This window comes from Mus pahari, chromosome 3 (genome assembly GCF_900095145.1).
Source record: "Mus pahari chromosome 3, PAHARI_EIJ_v1.1, whole genome shotgun sequence".
Taxonomy (NCBI): Eukaryota; Metazoa; Chordata; class Mammalia; order Rodentia; family Muridae; genus Mus; species Mus pahari.
In genome coordinates, this window is record NC_034592.1 from 148,919,237 (window position 1) to 148,939,365 (window position 20,129).

General features: G+C 53.0%; 1 protein-coding gene across 1 annotated transcript in view; it reads right to left on the minus strand.

Annotated features, from left to right (window-relative positions):
- Window positions 1–3,627: 3,627 nt before the first annotated feature.
- The window catches only part of LOC115063596 (phosphatidylinositol 3,4,5-trisphosphate-dependent Rac exchanger 1 protein-like), a 76,239-nt gene continuing 59,737 nt past the window's right edge, over window positions 3,628–20,129 (minus strand). Inside the window, exons 2-5 of the mRNA XM_029535759.1 lie at window positions 13,054–13,125; window positions 11,036–11,158; window positions 4,443–4,547; window positions 3,628–3,714 (exon numbers count right to left, since the gene is read on the minus strand). Coding sequence (XP_029391619.1) covers window positions 3,628–3,714; window positions 4,443–4,547; window positions 11,036–11,158; window positions 13,054–13,125 — 387 coding nt within the window. The remainder of the gene's footprint in view (window positions 3,715–4,442; window positions 4,548–11,035; window positions 11,159–13,053; window positions 13,126–20,129) is intronic.

A 20,129-nucleotide genomic window follows, 5' to 3' on the forward strand; every position in this document is an offset into this window, starting at 1 on the left:
AGAGAGAGAGAGAGAGAGAGAGAGAGAGAGAGAGAGAGAGAGAGAGAAAACAGTCAAGCTACCTTATTTAGGCTGACCCAACCTGAGAAGCCCTGAATAACCTTCTGTAGAGAAGGAAAGCATGCATATTTTTGTTTAAATTGGTTTGTAGCAGATTCATACAACAGCACCCCAGACATCAGGGAACCTGGGAGACCCAGGGCCACATACAGCAACACAGATAAACCCCCAAACAAACAGGAACAAGAAAGAAAAACAGAAAGCTATGGACAGGACAACCCCATTCATAAACCTTTTAAAGGCGTCACAAAAAAAGAAACCCAACTGTTCGGGTTTTGTCATTTTGTTTGTTTATTTTGGTGTATATCTATGCCTGTCTGCATGACGAGACTCCGTGTGGATGCCATGGAGGCCAGAAAAGAGCCTCAGATCCCCTGGACCTAGCTAGAATCACAGGCAGCTGAGAGTTCCAAGCTCTGGTCCTCTGGAAGACCAGTATGAACTCTCAACTGTGTCTCCATCCCAAAGTGGCAATGTATGAAGAAAAAAATGAGCATTAAGCAGAGACACCCCAGATTCCAACCGACTAGGAACTGAGAATCTTACTTCTAAAACGAGGGTATGTGGTGGCCTGGGGATGCCTATAAGCTGGGAGAGTCCAGAACCAGGACTCTGCAGTGGTTAGCAGAGCCCCCGTATACACCCAGCCACCCAGTACCAGTACCACCACCAGCAGCGGCAGCCCTGCCTCCGATCAGCACCCTTGCCTCTGCTCATCCTGGGCCCAGTCCACAAAGTCTTCTCCTGCCCCAGCATGTGGCAACGGCAGAGCCTGGTCTCCACCCAGCCAAGAATTGGGAACTGTTACTATTCCAGTGCACAGCCCAGGCACTGGAGTTTGTGGTGTCCAGAACCAGTGAGCCACAGATGGTAGCATGGGGAGTTGCAGGTGTGCATGTTCCTGCTTGCGTATATGGAGAAGTTGTCCTCTATTGTATCTACTTATTTATTTTTGAGACAGAATTTCACTATGTGCCCCTGGCTATTCTGGGCCAGGCTGGCCTTGAACTGACAGTGATCCGTCTGCTGCCGTCTCTGCTTCTGCCTCTGCCTTCCACACTCTAGGATTAAGGGCACACGCCATCACACCTGGCTGAGCCTGGGGCTCACTAATTCAGTGAGGCTGGCTGGCCAATGAGCCTCAGGGATCCACCTGCCTCTACCCTCCAGCACTGAGATTACAGGTGTGTACCACCATGTCTGGCTTTTCACACAGGTTCAGGGGTCAAACTCTGGTCCTGACTTCCTTTATCTCCTCAGTCCCTCTCAAGACTCCTTCACCTGGTGCTAACAGAGTAGGTAATTTATTCCATGTCACAGGCAATGTCCTCCCTTTTTGAGGGACTCAGACATGAGAACTCATCTTGTGGATACAGGAAGCATGAATTTCATGTCTAAGGTTGGTGGTCTTGGTACTGAGTATAGCGTGTATATACACAGAGACAGCATTACCAACCCCTCAGCCTTCCCCCTCTGCAGAAAGAAATGAGCCTGGCCTCCAGGAAACAGGACCTCCTTCCTCCTATGGTTTACCGTGATCCCAGCGTGGTTAAAGATACAGGCGCATAGCCTCAGAAACGAGTGTGCCTGCTGACCCCTGCTTCCCACGCAGTAACCATGTACCCAGAGTTGGCCTTAGGACCTGGGATGCCCGACAGCCCTTTGGGCATCATCACAGGCTCCCGTCTCTGCGAGACACAATTCTGCACCCTGGATCCTGGCTGTAGCTGCCCACACATCCTTAGCCTCTGCATCTGTCCCTGGCACAGGCAAGGGGTCCTGGCTGCGGCAGCTGGGTGATGCCAGACCCCACACTGCGCACACTTGGGCCTTTGTCTTGCCCACAAGCTGCCTGGATGATGTCAGTTCCAGGCGAAGGAGCACAGAGAGCTGAGGATGAGAGGACTTGCCAGAAGCCCTTTAGATGCAAACGGGATGACCACAGCCACCACCTGTCCCAGTGCTCTGACACCCACACTGTCTTGCTCTTCTTTGCGACGGGGTCTCATGTACTCCAGGCAAGCTGTGAACTCACTGTCAGGAAAGGATGACTTAGAATTTTCTGATCCTCCTGTCCCCACCTCCTGAGACCTGGGATTACAGGCATGCAACCGTATGCTCAGTTTCCGTGGCGCTAGGCAGGGAACTCGGGGGTGAACACACACTGCGAGCGCTCTACCAACTGAGCTACATCCCTGGCCCTCTTTCATTTGAAAGCAGAGTGAGCAAACACTCAGGCTGTTCACTGCTCTCCTGCCTCTTCCGGGCCTGGAGACAGAATCCCTCAAAAGCCCTGATGACACACGACCCTCAGATGAGTGCCACCCCGTGGCTACCCTAGCCCTATGATATCCACTTCCTGGGTATAGATCACACATGGCTTTAGAGAGCACCTTGTCTGACGAGCCTCCAGCTCCCTCCTCCAGCACTGCTGCTTCCTGCAGTCCAGGCTCCAGGCTCCTCTGCACGCCTTGCTTTCACCTAAAAGGGCATTCCTGCTTGGCCTGCCTACTCCCCCACCATCTGAGGACAAACTGCCCCAGTCAGCCCGTTGGTGGGGTCCCATGACACTTCTAATTGTCAACTTGGCACAGCCTAGAATCACCTGTGGAGACTGTCTAGATCCAAACAGCCCGTGGGCATGTCTGTGGGGGATTGCCTTGGCTATGCTAATTTATGTGGAAAGACCCAGCCAGGGGTGGGCAGTACCACTCCCTGGACTGTGTCCCGGAATGTCTAAGAGTAGCCATGAGCTGGGTAGTATGATCCTGCCAACCTCAGCACCATGTTTCATTCAGAGAACTTAAGGCTACATAATACACCTTTTAGGTATACCTTACCTGGACAGCCTCCATTAGGACAGGGACATCTGCCTTGTCCACTGCTGTACCTACCCAATACTGATCCTCTCACTATGACAGGCTCTCCACACAAAGCCACCAACTGAACTCATGAATCGACCATTTAACAGACACAGAAACACTGAAAGCCAAAGTCGTTGAGACCTTCCACAAGTGAACAGCCATCTCCAACAGAGAGCCAGCTTGTCTGTTTCCAGCACAGTCACCTCCCATGGCATCCATGACAGCTCTTTTGCAGGTGGCCAGAAGCTGTGAGATGCCAGCCAGGAGGGAGACAGATGGTACAGTACAACACCCCACACGCCGTCCTGTCTACACAGCCTCCGGGCAGCTGCTGCCGGAGCGTGGCAGCCTGGCCCACCAGAAAGGCTGCATGCGTGAGTAAGAAGGAAGTGGGGGACTCTTCCTTTACAGTGCCCCCTTCATTTCCCTGGCTTCTTCCTGCTCCCCTTGCCCCCAGGATCCCTGCAGAGTCCAGGGGTGGGTCCTGGGCAGCAGGGACTAGAGAGGGACGGTGTTGCTCTGAGACCAGGGCAGAGGGACCTCCCTGTCTCTGTGATCTGCCCAGACTGTTTTATGAGCACAAGAACAAAGAGCAAAGTTCAAAGGTCCAGACAGCGGGAGTGAGGGAGGACTGGCCGCAAAAGATTAGCGGAGTGGAGCCAAAAATGGGAAAAAAGCAGGCCAACACGCCGCCTTCGGATGCTCACTGGCCCCGGAGGCATATGAACGCGCCAGAGAGGGAATCCCGTGTGACGCTAGCATCAAAGGCCTGGGGATGCTTGGCAGGAGGCTGTGCAGAGAGGAGATGATGGCTCAGAGGGTGGATGGTGCGGGAGCGCTGTGGTGCAGGTTAGATGCCCGTGAGCCTGGCTAAAAGCCTCCCCAGCTGCACCACTGAACCGTTCGATTCCATGAGCAGAGCTCTATTCTCATGAGAAAACAGGAGCACGGACCGTGGAATCCCAGGGGTATCCCTGGCCAAATGTGCAGGGACTCAAAGGTCAGAGTCCAGGACTGGTGCCCCGACAAGCTCTCTTCAAGCACAGATCTTGAGAGACATTTGGCATCGCCAAGTCTTCAAATCTACTGTTGACAAAGGATGGGGCGGTACCCTAATGCCTTCTTAAGACATTTTAGCTGGTCACAGGGCTGACCAGAATAAAGCCTACACTCTACCAAGCATTATGGCACGTATCTGTTACCCCAACACCACGGAGGCTGAGGCGGGAATTATCACACAGTGTGGGCTACAGAATAAGATCTTTATCAGTAAATGGGAGCTGGGCAAGCAAACTGGCTCAGCAGGCGAAGGGCGTGTACCAGCCTGAGGACCCGAGTTCCATCCCCAGAATCCACTTGGATCTTTCCCTTTACTTTATAGGCCTGAAGTTGGAAACTGACTCTAACCTTGCCACTGCCTGTTTTTGTAAATAGCCCAGGGAGATCCCCAGATAGGAACTGTGGGCAGCTCTGGTGGGTTGGTCAGAGATGGCCAGAGTGGGCGGGGCGGGGACTCACCAGGAGGAAGGCTCGCACAGCAGGGACCTTGTTGAGCTCCACCAACAGGCGCAGGGCCTTCTCGTGGTTGCTGCAGTACTCCTCGTACACACAGAACTTGTCCTTCTGCAAGACAAGGGCAGAGCAGTGAGATGCTGGGCAGGCAGAGGCAGGTAGAGAAGGCGGATGGGGCTCCCTGGGGTCTTGCACAGGATACAGGCTCAGGCCTCAAGATGAGATCCAGAAGCTCTAACTTGCTTCAGGACCGGGTCCATCTGTCTCTGGCAGCCTGTGTGACCTTCTGGGAATAGGGAGAAGCACATCTAGGACATGAACTGAGCGAAGGGACCCAGACCTGGACACCAGCTCTGCATTTCCTGCTGTGAATCTGAAGTCCCCACAGGAACCCCCATGCCTCAGTGTCCTCAACAGCCAAGGTGGTGCTAATAAATGTTAGGGACTTGCTGCAACAGGAGGCTACCTCTGTTGACCTCTGGGTGACTATGAGTCAAAAAGTGGACTCCTTCCAGAGGTCACCTAAAGGTCACCAGGTCACTATGCATCGGTCATATTTCAGACCTGGACAAAACAGAGCCCTCTCAGCAGGAAGCTTTCAGCTAAGCATTCCCCACTCCAAAGGGTTCCAGGATCAGTCAAACCCCAAACCAGGATGTCCTGAGGAGGCCTCTCAGGGCCGGGGGCCTGCAGAGCCTAGCCCTCAGATGGAGGATGGACCAGAGACCCCAGGAAGCTAAGGAAGGAAGAGGTAGGTCTGCAGGGCAAGCGGCTCATCCTGTGTCTAAAGCAGCTGGCTCCGCAGTCCATGCTTCCTACAGAGGGGACAGGAAAGAGGAAGCCAGAGGAGGAAGACGGGGGAGGGAGACAAAAGAAGGAGCAAGAGGGGGACTGTTTCCTCCACAGACGCCTGGGAGGGAAACAGAAAAGGGAAATGAAGGAAGGGACGGGGGTTTCCAATCAACAGGAGCTCCAGCCTGCCACATTCACACTGTGCTCCACAGACCTGAGCGCACATCCTGAGGGACAGCACCCACAGCCGGTGAGCGCTAACGGCCACATCAGATATGGGCCGAGCACTGGGTTTAGACCACTGTGCTCTCTCGTGAGTGTGGACGGTCACCCTTCACCAGAACCTCACGAGGTCCATACCGACCCAGCTGCCCAAAAAGCAGAGGAAAAAAAGCTCATCTCACCAGGACCTAAAATCCCATAGTCTCCCTTGCCAGTGTCCTCTCAAGGTCATGGCATGGGACTAGGGTGGTAGCTGGGGACAATCCATGCCCAGGACAGAAAGCCACAGATGCACAGGCCAAGCTCTGAGGGACCCTGGAGCATCATGGCGAGGCACACCCAGCACACACTGCCTGTGCAGTAGAGACCCTGACCAGGGAGCTCCGCTTCCCCAAACCTTGGCTTCTATGAATAACAGGCTCCCGACACCTGTGTGAGCAGAGAAACAGCCTAGCATGTGGGAAACACTGCTGGGCACTCGGCTACCCGCCAAGGCGTGGCCATGAAAGCAAGCAATAAACATACACTGTTGGGAAAGTACAAACATAAAAAAAAAAAAAAAATGGCGTGATTACCCAGCATGCATACATACATACATCATGGGGTGAACCCCGACCGTCTGGGTATTTACAACAGTCAAGCTACCCACTCAAAGCAGCTACTGTGCACAGAACTACGTGGATTTCAGGAAAGTCAACCTCCGCCTGCAACCTACGCAGCCCACTGAGAAGCAAGGGTCAGGGAGGTTTAATGGAAAATCCCCCACGGGGCCGTGTGTTTAGATGCTTGGTCTCTGGCTCGTGTTTTTGGAGACTGTGGAACCAAATGCTCACAGCCACCTGTAGTTTCAGCTTTGGGGGATCGGGATGAGTGTGGCTCTCATGTGCTACACAGAGAATGAGTCACCCCACACACTTAGAAATAAGAAATTAAGAACAAAGAACAGGGTTGGCCAGGAGTCGCTGACTGGGTGCAACCCGTCATATTCCAAGAAGAAAGTGGAAAGCACAAGGCTCAAATATAATGAAGTGTCACCTCCCTGTTGACCTCCACCTACACCACAAGGAGCCAGGCCAGAAGACATGCCAACCCCAGCCAATGGCAATGAGACTAGAGCTTGCTGGCAAGCCCTCTGAGGACCCCTAAAGATTCAAGAGATAGAACACTGTGATTGATTAGTAATGTCTGCCACAGGCACAGAGAGGGAAGGACCAGGTATTCTACATCTGATGGTCTACAAGGTCACTCCTGCCTCAGCTTTCCAGAAAGGGCGGCCTGAAAATTGCTGCCTGGAGCAGCTAGGAGTAGCCAATAGCACTGTGGTGGTTTGACAAAGAATGGTCCCCACAGGCTCACAAGATCTGAATATTTAATCACCACTGAGTGGCACTACTTGAAAGGGTTAGGAGGTGCGGCCTTGTTGGAGGAAGTGTGCTGCCGGGGGTGGGCTCTTAGGTTTCAAGAGCACAGACCAGTCCCTGTGTTGCTCTCTTCCTGATGGCTATGGATCTGGATGTAGAAAGCTCAGCTCCTTCTCCAATCCCATGTCTACCCACATGCTGCCACGCTTGCTGCCATAATGGAAATGGATTAAACCTTTGAAACTGTAAGCCAGCCCCAATTGAACACTTTCCTCTGTAAGAAAGTGCAATTTCAGAGCAATAGAACACTGACTAAGACAGAAGTCATGCTCCCCTCCACAAACCCAGCAAGCTCAGTCACCCATGGTCCTCACATCAAGATGCTCAGGCCCCACCCAGCCTTGGTCTGCAGATTCAGAAGCCTTGCTCGAAGTATCAAGTCCCCACGTGTGGCTTGTTTCTTCCCAAGGGGCAGAGGAGCTAAGAGTTCTCTGCCAGCAAAGAACAAACAGACACACGGCTGTACACACAGACGCGGTGGACAGGGACATACAGCAGTGGGCTAAGAGAAAGATCCAGCCACCAGGGGAGCCATGCACATTGTCACAGCTATGAGAATATCCCAGAGAAGGTACCATCGGCTCCAAACCACAGCCAGGAAGAAGAGCCTGGAGATGGGCAGGGAGCAACTGGGTCACAAAGATGGGGAACGGCCAGCTGCAGCTGCAAGGAACCCCAACCTGTCACCTGTTCACAATTTCTGTAAGCAGAAAGCCTCCTCAGGACTCAAACTCACTACCCCTCAGCTGACCGCAACTCTCAGAACAAAACCCAATGTCCTGGCCTTGGCTAGAAGCCTCACAGGGCCTGGTCCTATGTCATTCTGTCTCTCTTCCACAGCTTGCTAAATGACAGCATTAGGGCCTCCCTCTGCCTTTGGTCAACCAGAACAACTTCCCTCGAGGCTACCCTACCTCCATCCTGGAAGAGGGTCACTCAGGGTGCCCACATAAACTCCAACTTCACATGCACAAGTGGCCACTATACAGTGCACATCCCTAATACAGCATGAGACACTAAAAGCCACTCTTACGTCCCGTGTTCCTGTTTCGACATCCACCAAGCCTGACCCTGAGTGGCCCTCAGAAAGGTCCCAGTCTCCTGACGACCCCAGCATCCCATATCCACCATCTACACGGCCATCTGAATTGATCTCCGTCACTCTTCATGCCAACGGCCTAACAGGATGCCAGCAGAAGAGAGTAGGGCTGCCCTGCCTACTGCCGCAAACTCACACCATCATGCCTGCCACTCAGACTCCGACCTGTACTTCAGGAGTCCGCGTCACTTTTGACGCTAACAGATTCCAGTGTCAGAATGTCTCAGGCCTAATCCCAGTTGTGACACTGACTAGTTACTTAAACTCAAACTATAACTTAGTCTCTCTGGGTCTCAGTTTCCCCATCTGTAAATTAGGTGGTGGCAGTAACTACCTTCAAAGGCTACTGTCAAGTTTTGAGACACAGGGACCCACTCTTTAGCCCAGACTAGCCTTAAACTCTCTTCGCAGTCCAGGCTGGCCTCCCACTTGAGGCGATCCACCTACCTCAGCTACCCCAGTGCTGGGAAGACAGGTGTGTGGCACCTCCCTAGCCAGGCTGCAGTGTTAGTATATATACGGAGCTGGTGTGCGTGGAACACTTAGAACAGCACCCTGAACAGGAACGAGGACACTTGGAGCTTGATTATGTAAATTCAATAAACAGCGGTTAGCTTGCGGGGGTATGGGTTCCTTCTAAAGACTGAGTAGGAGGCAGGGGTGTCCATTCCTACTCCCTCAACTGAGATGCCGGCTGGGGTTTCCAGGGACATAGGGATGAGGAACAAAGCTGGACCTGGCCTTTGGGCTAGAGGGGACACCGTGCTGATCCTGTGGGACCACCAGTAATAGCACAGTTCCTTCACGCCGGCAACCAAATCCCTGCTAAGAGCCCCAGGTCTAAGAGACTGGCTTCCTGCACCAAGGTGGGACCCCTTCGCTGCCTCTGTGAACAGCCCCCCAAGGCCATCCCAATTCTGGCACCCTCCCAGCTGGGACCAGACAGGCTCAGCACTAGATCAACCTCATCAGCTGCCCACACCCCCACCCCCATGAAGCCACCTGCACTTACACCTGCCTCCAGCTACTGTAAAACTCCCGAGCCACGGTGACTCACGCCCTCCCTCCCTGAGCACGGGGGCAGAGAGGGTGAAAGAGCTACATTTTAAATTAAAACATGATTTGAAATTAAAAACACTGACTCATCCCGGGCAGCCCGGAGGCCGCTTTCTCGGCGGCTGGCACTGCCTGGAGGAGGGGTTCCGCCAGGTGTGTGGGTAATGCCAGGGTCTCCTCAGGCTCACCTCCTCTACTTCCCGAGACACAGTCTAAGTAGCCCAGGCTGGCCGAGAACTTCCCACTCCCCCTACCTCAGCCTCCTAGACACTGAGATTACAGAGCCTGCCCCTCACACAGAATCTCAGGTGGCCTTGGCCTGAGGCAGGTGGTGAGTATCCGGTAGGATGCACGAACAGGAGCTTTCTGGTACACACGGTGCCGCCTGAGCACCTTCTGTCCGCAGCAGCAGCACCGTCCCCTCCAGCAAGGACACCACACACCTTGCTAAGTATATTTACTCAAGTATTGAGATGAAATGATCTTAAAGGATTTCACAGTAACCCCAGCCAGCAGGCAGATGCAGCAGAGGCCTCAACCCCAGAGCATGGCTTCATAACCTGAAGAGCTCTGGGCGGCCGTTTCTAGGTCTTGATCTGTTTGCCACAACCTTGGGCTTATCCTACCACCATTTGCTGGCCCATAGGGAGGGCAAGTGAGCGTGGGTTAATCTCTTATTTCTTTTCTCCTTTTTTTTTTTTTTTTTTTTTTTTTTTTTTTAAAGAAACTGTATGTATAGCTGGGTGTGGTGGTCCACACCTTCAATCCCAGCACTCAGGAGGCTGAAGTGGACAGATCACTGAGTTCAAAACCAGCCCGAGCTACATAGTGCATTCCAGCCAGGCAGAGCTACACAGTGAGACCCTGTTTCAAAAAAGAAAATAAAGGGGGAGGGGGCTTTCAGAGGAGAAAGCAGGAAGGGGGATAACATTTGAAATGCAAATAAAGGAAATATCTAATAAAAAAGAAAAGAATAATAATAACAGGAAGAAGAAGAAGAAGAAGAAGAAGAAGAAGAAGAAGAAGAAGAAGAAGAAGAAGAAGAAGAAGAAGAAGAAGAAGAAGATGATTCTTATGTATTTGTGCATGTGTGTCGCTCTGTCTGGGCATGAGAGTACCATAGCATGTATGTGGAGCTCAGAAAGCAATTTGCTGGAGTCAGGTCCCTCCTTCCACCACATGGGTCCTGGGGACCAAATGACAGTTACCAGGCCCCACAGCAAGTGTTTTAATCTGCTGAGCCATCTCACCTGCCCCATAGGGACAGACCATCAAGCCATAAGGCCTCTATTCCCGAGTGACCAGTATTATAAAGGGAGGCCTGCCGAGGGGACAGTCTAGAATGTTCTAGGTTCTTAACAGTCCTAATGCTGTGACCCTTTTACAGCTTCCCATGTTGTGGTGACCCCCAACCATAAAGTCATTTTTGTTGCGACTTCATACTGTTATTTTGCTACTGTTATGAATCATAAGTAAATATCTGTGTTTTCCGATAGTCTTAGGTGACCCCTGTGAAAGGGTCGCTCTTTGGGTTACAATCCACACGCTGAGAACGGCTTTTCTACACCAACAAAGGGACTGGTGTGGCCGGATGAGGGGTTGCGTTCCAGGAAGGGGCAGGCCTGCAGGGATGTGGGGATTTTATTTTTGTTTTTTTCTGATGGAGTGGAGCCATGAGAATTCTAGAACAAGTTTGTGTTCCTAGGGGTCTCTAGCAGCTCAGAGGAGATGGTTTCCAAACTCTTCTGCCAGGGTGGAAGAACAGGGGCTACTGAGGCCCAGGGGGGCTCACAGTAAGTCACCAAGAGCCTAGAATGAGGCCTAGCAGGCTGAGGCCAGGGGATCGGTGTACAAGACCACGCCCCACAGGCTCCTGGGAGGTGGCTGAGAGAACCACACCATAGGAGTGGGCACACAAAGGCGACGACAGAGGCAGTGCTGACTGAATGCTCGAACTCCAGTCCTCAACCTCACCCACGGACCCATCTCTCGGCGGGCCCCATACTTACAAATTTCAAGAAAACGTTCCCAAGTTCGTGCTGTGACTGAGGCTCGGGGTGTAAGCAGTACTCCAGGGCGGCCAAAAAATCCTTATGGACGTCCAAGATGTCCTCAATGTTAGAGAAGAGGACCTAGAGCGGACCAAAAGGCCAGAGTCAGTCAGGAGCATGGATCAGGGCCATTCCCAGAAGAGCTGCACCCCAGGGTACATGAGCAGGCACCAAAGGGTGAGGTTCCCCTGGGCCAGGCTGCTGCGCGCTGCTGCTGGCCTCAATTCCACCAGCAGCAGTTGGCAGGCCAGTGGCAGACCGTGGTTGGATTGCCACGCTCATTCAATCTCCACGACCAAGAAGCCATTCTGAGCCCCGATTTACCCCTGAGAACCGGAGGCTCGAAGAGCAAGAGTTGACATCCCAGCCAGTTCTGACGCAGAGTACCAGAGCATCACCTTGTCTGCAAACACTGCCACACTTGGAAGCTCCAGGTGGACGCAGCCACTGGGCAATGTGCGCCAACAAGCAGACTCACATGGCCCTGTTCCCACAACAGAGCGAGGGGAAAGGGGACAGCCAGGGCGACAAGAACTACCCACTCCAAAGGCATACTCAGAAATGGTAACAGGGCCAAAGCGGAAATGGCTCAAATATCCATTCATAGGAGAATAGACTGTGGCGTGGCCCCTGTGTGGAATATTACAGAGTCAGCGAGAAGCACGGGCCAGGACCGTGCACTGTAACACAAACAAATCCCACAGATGTAGGATGACAAAAGACACCAGACACAAGAGAGCTTATTGTCATAAAGTGTAAGAACAGACAGAAACAGGGCTGGGCGTGGCAGCGTACACCTTTGAACCCTGTGCTTGGGAGGCAGAGGCAAGTGGATCTCTGAGTTCGAGGCCAGCCTGATCTACAGAATAGTCAGGGCTACACAGAGAAACCCTGTCTCAAATAAATAAATAAATAAATAAATAAATAAATAAAAGACAAAAACAATCACAGCAGTGAAGTTTCACAGCTGTGTGGGGGATGGAGCAGACGGCTGATGGCTGGCTGGGAAAGGCAGCGGGCAGGCCAAGGATGCTCCCTGTCTTCATGGAGAACCCGGGTGTGGTACAGCCACACCCTCAGGACTCTGATCCCTTGTTGGATGAAGATTAAGACCTGACAAAAAGGTTATTTCTTATAAACTAACAAGGCTTAACTTTAAGTGATAAATGTAAGGGCTTCTAAGCTCTGTGTAATAAATCAATATAACGAATTGTAGGTGCTCAGTAATTATCTGTTGAATGAATGAATGAATGAATGAATGAAGCAAGCACATAGGTTCCAGCAAACAAGCATACCTTCACCATCCCCGCCATCCCATACCACAGGACCTGCTGTGTAGTGGCACTACCTTCCAACAGAGTGGGCTTAGAATTACCAACATGCATGTGACTGACACAAGCCAGGACATCAGGCGGGGGGGGGGGGGTATCCTTGACCACATACACATACGACCACATGTATGGTAAATGCTGGGTACTTCAGATACACATAGCCCTTCACATCCGTTTCCCCCTGGACCAGGCCAATCAGAACACAAAGTCAACGGTTTTTAGGAACATGAAGTCAGAGTGCTGGCCAGCATGGGCCTCAGAGGCACACAGATGGTCCATTGATACTGCCCAGACTCCCCAGCGCCATAGCCAGAATGAAGCTGGCCCAATGACTCGTGGGCCTGTCTTGATAGCCCATGCCCACTGCAGGAGTAGGCAGGCAGCAGGAGACATCAGGCTCCTAGGACAGAGGCACCAAGCTGGGCAGGAGGAAGAGAGAAGGCGGAATGGCCACACTGAGTCTGAACTGGAGAATGGGGTCTAGGGCGCAGCCTCCCTTCCCCCGTCCCGGGGGAGGCAGGCAGTGCCAGGGCTGCTGAGAGCAGGCTGGGGACCAGATGCAGGCAGTGCTAGGGAGTGAGTTCAGAGCCACCTAGAAGAAGTAGGGTCAGCAGCAGCAGCAGCAGCAGCAATGGGAGTCCTCACCTTGACATTCTCTTCTGTGAGACCCTTCTCCACAGAGTCGGCCACATTCTGCCGGATCCGCTGTAGGAAGGCCTACAGAAACAAAAACAAGCTGAGATGAGTGGCCGCATCTCCCATCCCGGTCGCCCCTGCCAGCAGGACAGGGGTTCAAATGCTGGCCAGGACCTGAAAGGCTGCACAGTCAGGTACAGGGGCAAGGACTTAAAAGCTCCCTTGCTGACAGACTACTTTCCTGGGCTGCCCGCCCCCCAGCTGCTTGCTCAGCCAAAGGCTCACGGGGCATCTACAATGCCTGACCCTGTGTGGAGCTAACCACACAGAGTCCCAGGCCCCCGGGAATCTACAGCCCAAAGAGACTCGCTTCCTCACCCAAATACCTCGCAGACCACGCAACGACGACCACCTTTCCCTGGTGTTTTCCTTTTAAGCTCTAAGACATTTTTATGACTCAAAAGACAAATCCATAAACTGTCAAGAACATGACTCATGTCTTTTGTGCCCCAGTCCTGCCCACACCGAGCCAACTGAGCACCCACATGGGTGCAGAGACACTCGCCTGTCCCCTTGCACGTGGGGCCAGGCGAGAAGATGGCCAGTCAATGTCACCATATAGGATGATAGGTTTTAGGGGTGCTGGGATGAAATTCCAGGCTCTTGTGCATGCCAGACGGGTACCCTACCACTGGGCTACATCTCTAGGCCACCCTTCCTTTTTGAGGAAAACCAAAATTAGGAGCATTCACCTGTCTCCCAAGTCATTTTTCCTTTCTCCCTCCCTTCCATCTTTCCTTATATTTTGCCTGGCCTAGAACTCAGTCATGCCTCCAACCCCCGTGCTGGGATTATAGCTGTATCCTTCGGAGTGCTAGAGAGAGATCCTCTTATTAGGAGAGAGTAGATGTCAGGGGTCCAGCGTAAGAGTGGAGAACATGCAGTGTACTGAGGGGACATGATGGTGGCTGGAGAGCTTGTGTGGGGCCGAGTGGGCAGAGCGGGCAGAGCGGGCAGAGCGGGCAGAGGGGAAGCTGCAGAGGTGGCTTAAAATGCAAAGGACGTGGAGGGAAAGAGACGGACCCAAGCTAGCACCTAAGGGAAACTGAAGCCAGTCTCCCACAAAGACCTCCAGCTCAGGATGTGAAGTCTGGCCCAGGTTAACTGGGCACTGGTCACATAGAGACCCTTGAGAAAATAAGTCCATGGGCCTGTCCCAGCCCAGGGGACCAGGCAGCTAGCAACCTGTCTCACATGTGGTTACAGAAAGGACCCAAGGGGACTGAGTGTGGTCTCCCTACCTTGGGTTAATTCAGAGTCTGCCCCATCCTATCTTGCCCATCTAAGGAGGTGTCTCAGGGAGAAGGCAGGGAGTGTGCTGGTGTGGGGGAGGCAGAAGCAGGTGGCAGAGGGGTTGCTGGCCCTTCAAGTCTGCTGTCAGATCTTTTTATGTCACCTGGACTGACACCCACAGTATCCCCAAATAAACAGGGCCCTCATGCAGCAGCACAAGCCAGGCCCCCTTATTTCTGCCTATAAGCCCCAGGTGACTATGGGTAATGATGGACTTGAAATGCTATCACTTTACTGGTGAACCTGGTTTACTGGTCCACCTGGCTCCCAGGGAGTGCAGACATCAAGAAACCCCCCCATCTACCAGGCCCGCATGCCCCCCAACCATGGTGCTCTCAGCCCTAGCTCCCCATGGTCCCCCAGAGTCCCAGCCCACCTGGTCAATGACACCTCTGCCTCCTGGGGGTTCAGCCTCTTCACCCTTCAAGATCCCTTAAGACGTGCAGACCAGTCAATGCTCTGCTTAATCCTCCATGCCTCCCCACTATGAAGCTTAAGATCTTGACTTGAGGGGCTGGAGAGATGGCTCAGTGGTTAACAGCACTGGCTGTTCTTCCAGAGGGCCCGGGGTTCAAATCCTAGCACCCACGAGGAGCTCAGAGTCTGTAATTCCAGTACTAGGGGATCTGACACCCTCACCCAGACATGCATGGAGGCAGAACACAAATGTAAATGTAATATGCTGAGAGAGCGAGAGCGCGAGAGAGAGCGAGAGCGGGCGAGAGGGCGAGAGAGCGAGCGAGCGAGCGAGAGAGAGAGAGAGAGAGAGAGAGAGAGAGAGAGAGAGAGAGAGAAGGAGATCTTGACTTAAAAACACCAAGGAGCCATATTTACACCAGTGCCTCAGTGTGGACGACACCACCCATGGGCTGTGGTGCCGGACTGAGTAACAAGCAGAAGGCCAGCTGAGCACCAGTCTATCTCTCTCCGCTTCCTCACGTCAGGTACAGTTTGACCAGTCCTCACACTCCTCTCACATCTCAACCCCTACCTTACCCCGTCCCCATGATGGACTGCACAGACTGCTCCCGCCACCACACACACACACACACACGCACACGCACGCACGCGCACCATGATGGCTGCACCCTTGAACTGTGAACCGAAGCAAACTCCTCCTGTCTTAAGTTACTCTGGACGAGTCTTGTGTCTCAGGAAGAAGAAAAGCATCTAATACCCTTGGGTTTTTTGTTTGTTTGTTTTAAAATCCAGTCTCCTATGTCACTCCATCCTCCCACACTGGAACCACACTCTCAAGCCTGCCCCAGGACCTTTGCATATGTTCTTCCTGTCTCCATGTTTCCCCTCTGATTCTGCCCTGAGCCAGTTCTATCTTATTTTCAGGAATCTTAATCTCTACAGAGGTCAGGTTTGGAAACCACTGGGTATTGGTTTAAACCACAGCTCTTCCTCTATCCCACTGTGTGACCTCAGGAAAGTGAACCAGCTTCTCTGAATCTTAGCTTACTTTCCCCACATATGGGGATCAGAGTGTGTAGGAGTATGTGTGTGTCAGCGTGTATGCATGTGAATGTATCAGTGTGTAAGCTTGCATGTCTGTGTGTATGTTGTGTATCAGTATGTATCTATGTATGAGAGTGTGTGTGTATCAGTATGTGTTGGTGTATGTGTGCACATATCTGTGTATCAGTGTGTATATGTGTGTGTAGTGGGTATTTGTGATAATATATATATATATATATATATATATATATATATATGTGTGTGTGTGTGTGTGATGTATATCAGTGTGTGTCTGTGTGAGTATGTGTATGCACCTGTGTGTGTGTATCAATGTGTATGTGTGTGTTGGTGTGCGTGCGTGCATGCATGTGTGTACATGTGTGCACATGTGTATGTGTGTGTATGTGTATGTGTGTCAATGTAACAGGATAAAGTGACAGCAAGTCAGTAAGGAGGGATGTTGCATCTCTTCTTACAGTTGGACCCTTATGGCCGAGAGCAGAGTGGTCCACCATAGACACCTAGAAGTCAAACAAAGCCACGAGGGAACCCTACGCAGGGCAGGAGCTTCAACTCCAGCCCCTGGAACACTTGAACTTGCTTTCTGAAAGGACACGGTAGCAATGGCTGGAGGCAAAGTTTCCTAGAGGATACAGCAGCTAGGCCTGGGGTGCCTGTCTCCAGCCACCCAGACAGGCAGACAAAGGCAGCCCCCCCCCCCAGCACAGGCGCCCGGGCAGGCGGGCAGGAAGCTTGAGTGCCAGTGGGCTGACCTAGATAGAACTTCCTGTCCTGGTTTCTTCACACGAGCTGGGCTACTGCTATTGTGCAGGGACAATGAGAAGCTCAGGCCACCCATGGAGGACGTGCACACAAGCCAACATGACGAGCCATGGGCACCAAGAACAGCTCGTGACCCGGAAAGAATGTGCCAGCAGGGGTTCTGGGTACAGACACAGCAGCCCCACAGCGGCCTCCACCCTGCAGGCAGTCCAGTGCCTGTACTGTATTGTCTATACTGGTGGGGCTGCTGAGGGACCCTCTAAGTGACTCTGCCCAGGGCCTGCTGACAGCAAACACTTAAGATGACTACAGTTCTAGCCGGGCATGGTGGCACACGCCTTTAATCCCAGCACTCGGGAGGCAGAGGCAGGCGGATTTCTGAGTTCGAGGCCAGTTTGGTCTACATAGTGAGTTCCAGGATAGCCAAGGCTACACAGAGAAACCCTGTCTCAAACCAAAAAAAAAAAAAAAAGAAAGAAAGAAGATGACTACAGTTCATATCTTAGAGACTTCCCTGAAACAAGACACCATTCTGCGATGTTCCCTGTGGCTCCCCGGGGCCCTGTCCACTGCTGAACCACCTGGTCCCTCAGCATCCATCTAGCTCCCTCATCCCAGTAATAACAGCAATTATGACCTACATCAAGGATGCAGGAAATGGTAAGTTCATCACTACACGGCTTGAGCAAACCAACTCTAGCCAGGCAAGGGCTCTTGAAAGGCCAATCACAGAGCCAGGTGTGGTGGGACAGGCCAACAAACTGTACTTAGGGACCTGGGGCACTGGGAACAATATACATCCTGGTCTGAGCTGCAGTCACACGTGACTGAGAACATGGGGTCCCAGAGCAGCAAAGCACGGACCTGCTGCAGAAGTGAGTGCCTAGCAGATACCACCAAGCACCCATCACACGTACACCACGCTCATCAGTCCCTGCCCGTGCTCATATGTGCCTATAAGCAATATCAGGTGACATCTCTGGGCCCAGAGGCCTCCTCAATGTGCAGGGCAGACTGGGAACAGGTGTCAGCCATAGCTGGCAGGTGCTGGTCCTCAGACAGATGAAGAGCCTGAGCAGGTCACACCCCAGGGCAGCAGGAGGTGCTGGAGTCCATTGCTGGAGACAGTAAGCCCACAGCTTCCACCTCTCATCCTATTGCACAGAAGGTAAGGGGCTACCTTCCCACATGGCACAAGGTGTAGGTGACTCCACAAGGTGACTTGTGCCACAATGCAAACGGCTGTCTCTCCCCACACTCCCCAGCGTTCTGGTGTGCCTTCCTAGCAAGGTCACTTCTCTGAATGAGTCATGTGTGCTTATTGGGGACCCCGGCTGCTCCTTTCCTGGTCCAATCACAAACACGAGTGACTGCCACGCCACCAATACTATACTGAGGTCAAGTGTCCCCCTGCCAAAGAGGCTCCAAGAACACATCCCCAAGGTTCTTCTGGGACAGTGGCTCTACCTGCCAGGCTCTGGTGTGCGAGTCCCCTTGGGGACAGAGAGGTTGCCTGACTCAGGTGTGCAACCTGCTCCAGGGGGAACTGGCTAGACAAAGATTAGGGACTCAGACTCCGGGCTAATGACCATCAGGTAGATCTACTGAGCCAGAATCAAGCAGTGGGAGAGCACTCTTCTGACTTCACACACATGAGGAGGAGGAGGAGGAGGAGGAGGAGGAAGAGGAAGCTTATAGGCTCTCAATGGTTCACACACCAAGGCCTCAGATTATAAGGGAGGCCTTCCTATCTGTCCATTCTACAGATGAGGTAGACTGAGCCCCAGGGACAAAAAGCCAGAATGGCACCCAACCCAAAACCACAGATCACAAACCTGAACAGGGACAGCGGCCCCCATGGACCACTGGGACACACAGTACACATGTCTTCAGAGTCCCCAGAGCTGTACCCAGCAGGAAGATAGATGTCTACCACAGCTGCAGGGTCTAAAGAGCCTTTCTCAGGGGAGGCTCCCATCACAGCCCAGACAGAAGCCTGACCTGTCCACATGACCCTGGGAAAATGAGGCTGCTCTGCCCCCAGGCCACACACTCAGCCCCAACTTCATAGCTTCCTTCAAGCCGTCCTCCCCAGGGCCTTGGCACTCACTGTCTATGTGTCCTGCCTTAAAGACAAACAACGCCCATCCCTCCCCGCTTCTCCCCACCCATGTATGGGAGACAGCCCTCAGAGTGATCTTCCCTGAACACACATTAAAGAATGCTGTCACTCGTGCCCAGCAGGGGTGTTTGCTGAGACACACACACACACACACACACACACACACACACACCAGCAGGAGTGCTGGTGCCTGAAGCTATCACAGAGCACCTGTGCTCCATGGCCTCACTTGAGGGAAGCAGGGAAGCACTTGAGGCTCACCAGTGCCTGCCTCTGCCTGCAGTGTGCCTAGCCCCTGGTGTGGCCTGAGGAGGAGGCCTAGGAGGGAGGGTGAGACACAAGGGACAGAGCTGGGAGCCCCACTGAGTCTCACACCTGGAACCCTAGGCCAGACAGCATGGTTTGGGTTTGTTCTGATTTTATTTTTGCTTTTCTTTTGAGAGCAGTTCTTGGGTCTCTCTTCGTCACATGGGTTGACTTCAAACTCCTGAGCTCGCAGGGCAGTGGGGGCGCACACCTTTAATCCCAGCACTTGGGAGGCAGAGGCAGGTGGATTTCTTAGTTTGAGGCCAGCCTGGTCTACAGAGTGAGTTCCAGGTCAGCCAGGGCTACATAGAGAAAAACCCTGTCTGGGGTGGGGTGGGGGGGACTCCTGGGCTCAAGCAATCCTCCTGCCTCAGCCTCCTAAGCAGCTGGGACTGCAGGGTTGTGCCATCAAGAGCAACATGTCTCTGAACCCTGCAGCTCCAGGAGGGAAGCCCTCTCCTGTGTACCCATTTTACAGAACAGGGAAACTGAGGGTGCCCAGCTGTGAAGCATTCACTTAGAGCCACAGAGCTAGGATGTGGTGGCCTGGCCTGATATGGAGAACCCAGCCCAAATGTGCATCTCAAGTAAGTAACTGTGGGCCACAGATGGCCCTGGCTTTCAAAGCAGCCGGCAGCTGCCTGGGGACCCAGGCCATCTGTCTGGAACCACAGTCACAGCCTGGGGAGGATACAGCTCTCCCTGGAGATGCAGAACAGAGCAGAGCCCTGCGCTCATTCCTGGAGAGAAACAATGGCAATTTGAGCAGCTCGGGGACAGGGACTGCTGTCCCCAGGGACACCCACACCTCAGCTGGGGTGACCTCACTCGACATATGGTGAAACCTGAGAGAGGTGGTGGGGGCACCCCCAGATCACACCAAGTACAAAGCAGGATGCCCACGGGACTCAGTCCCCACTATGATCTGCAGAGAATCATAGACCAGCAGCACCCTGGCCACAAAGTCAGAATAAGCCATGCCTTTCACAATAATGAACCAGCCCTATAAGGCAGCAGAGGGGCCGCCACAGCCTGCTCCCTGCAGACCCCCACAGCC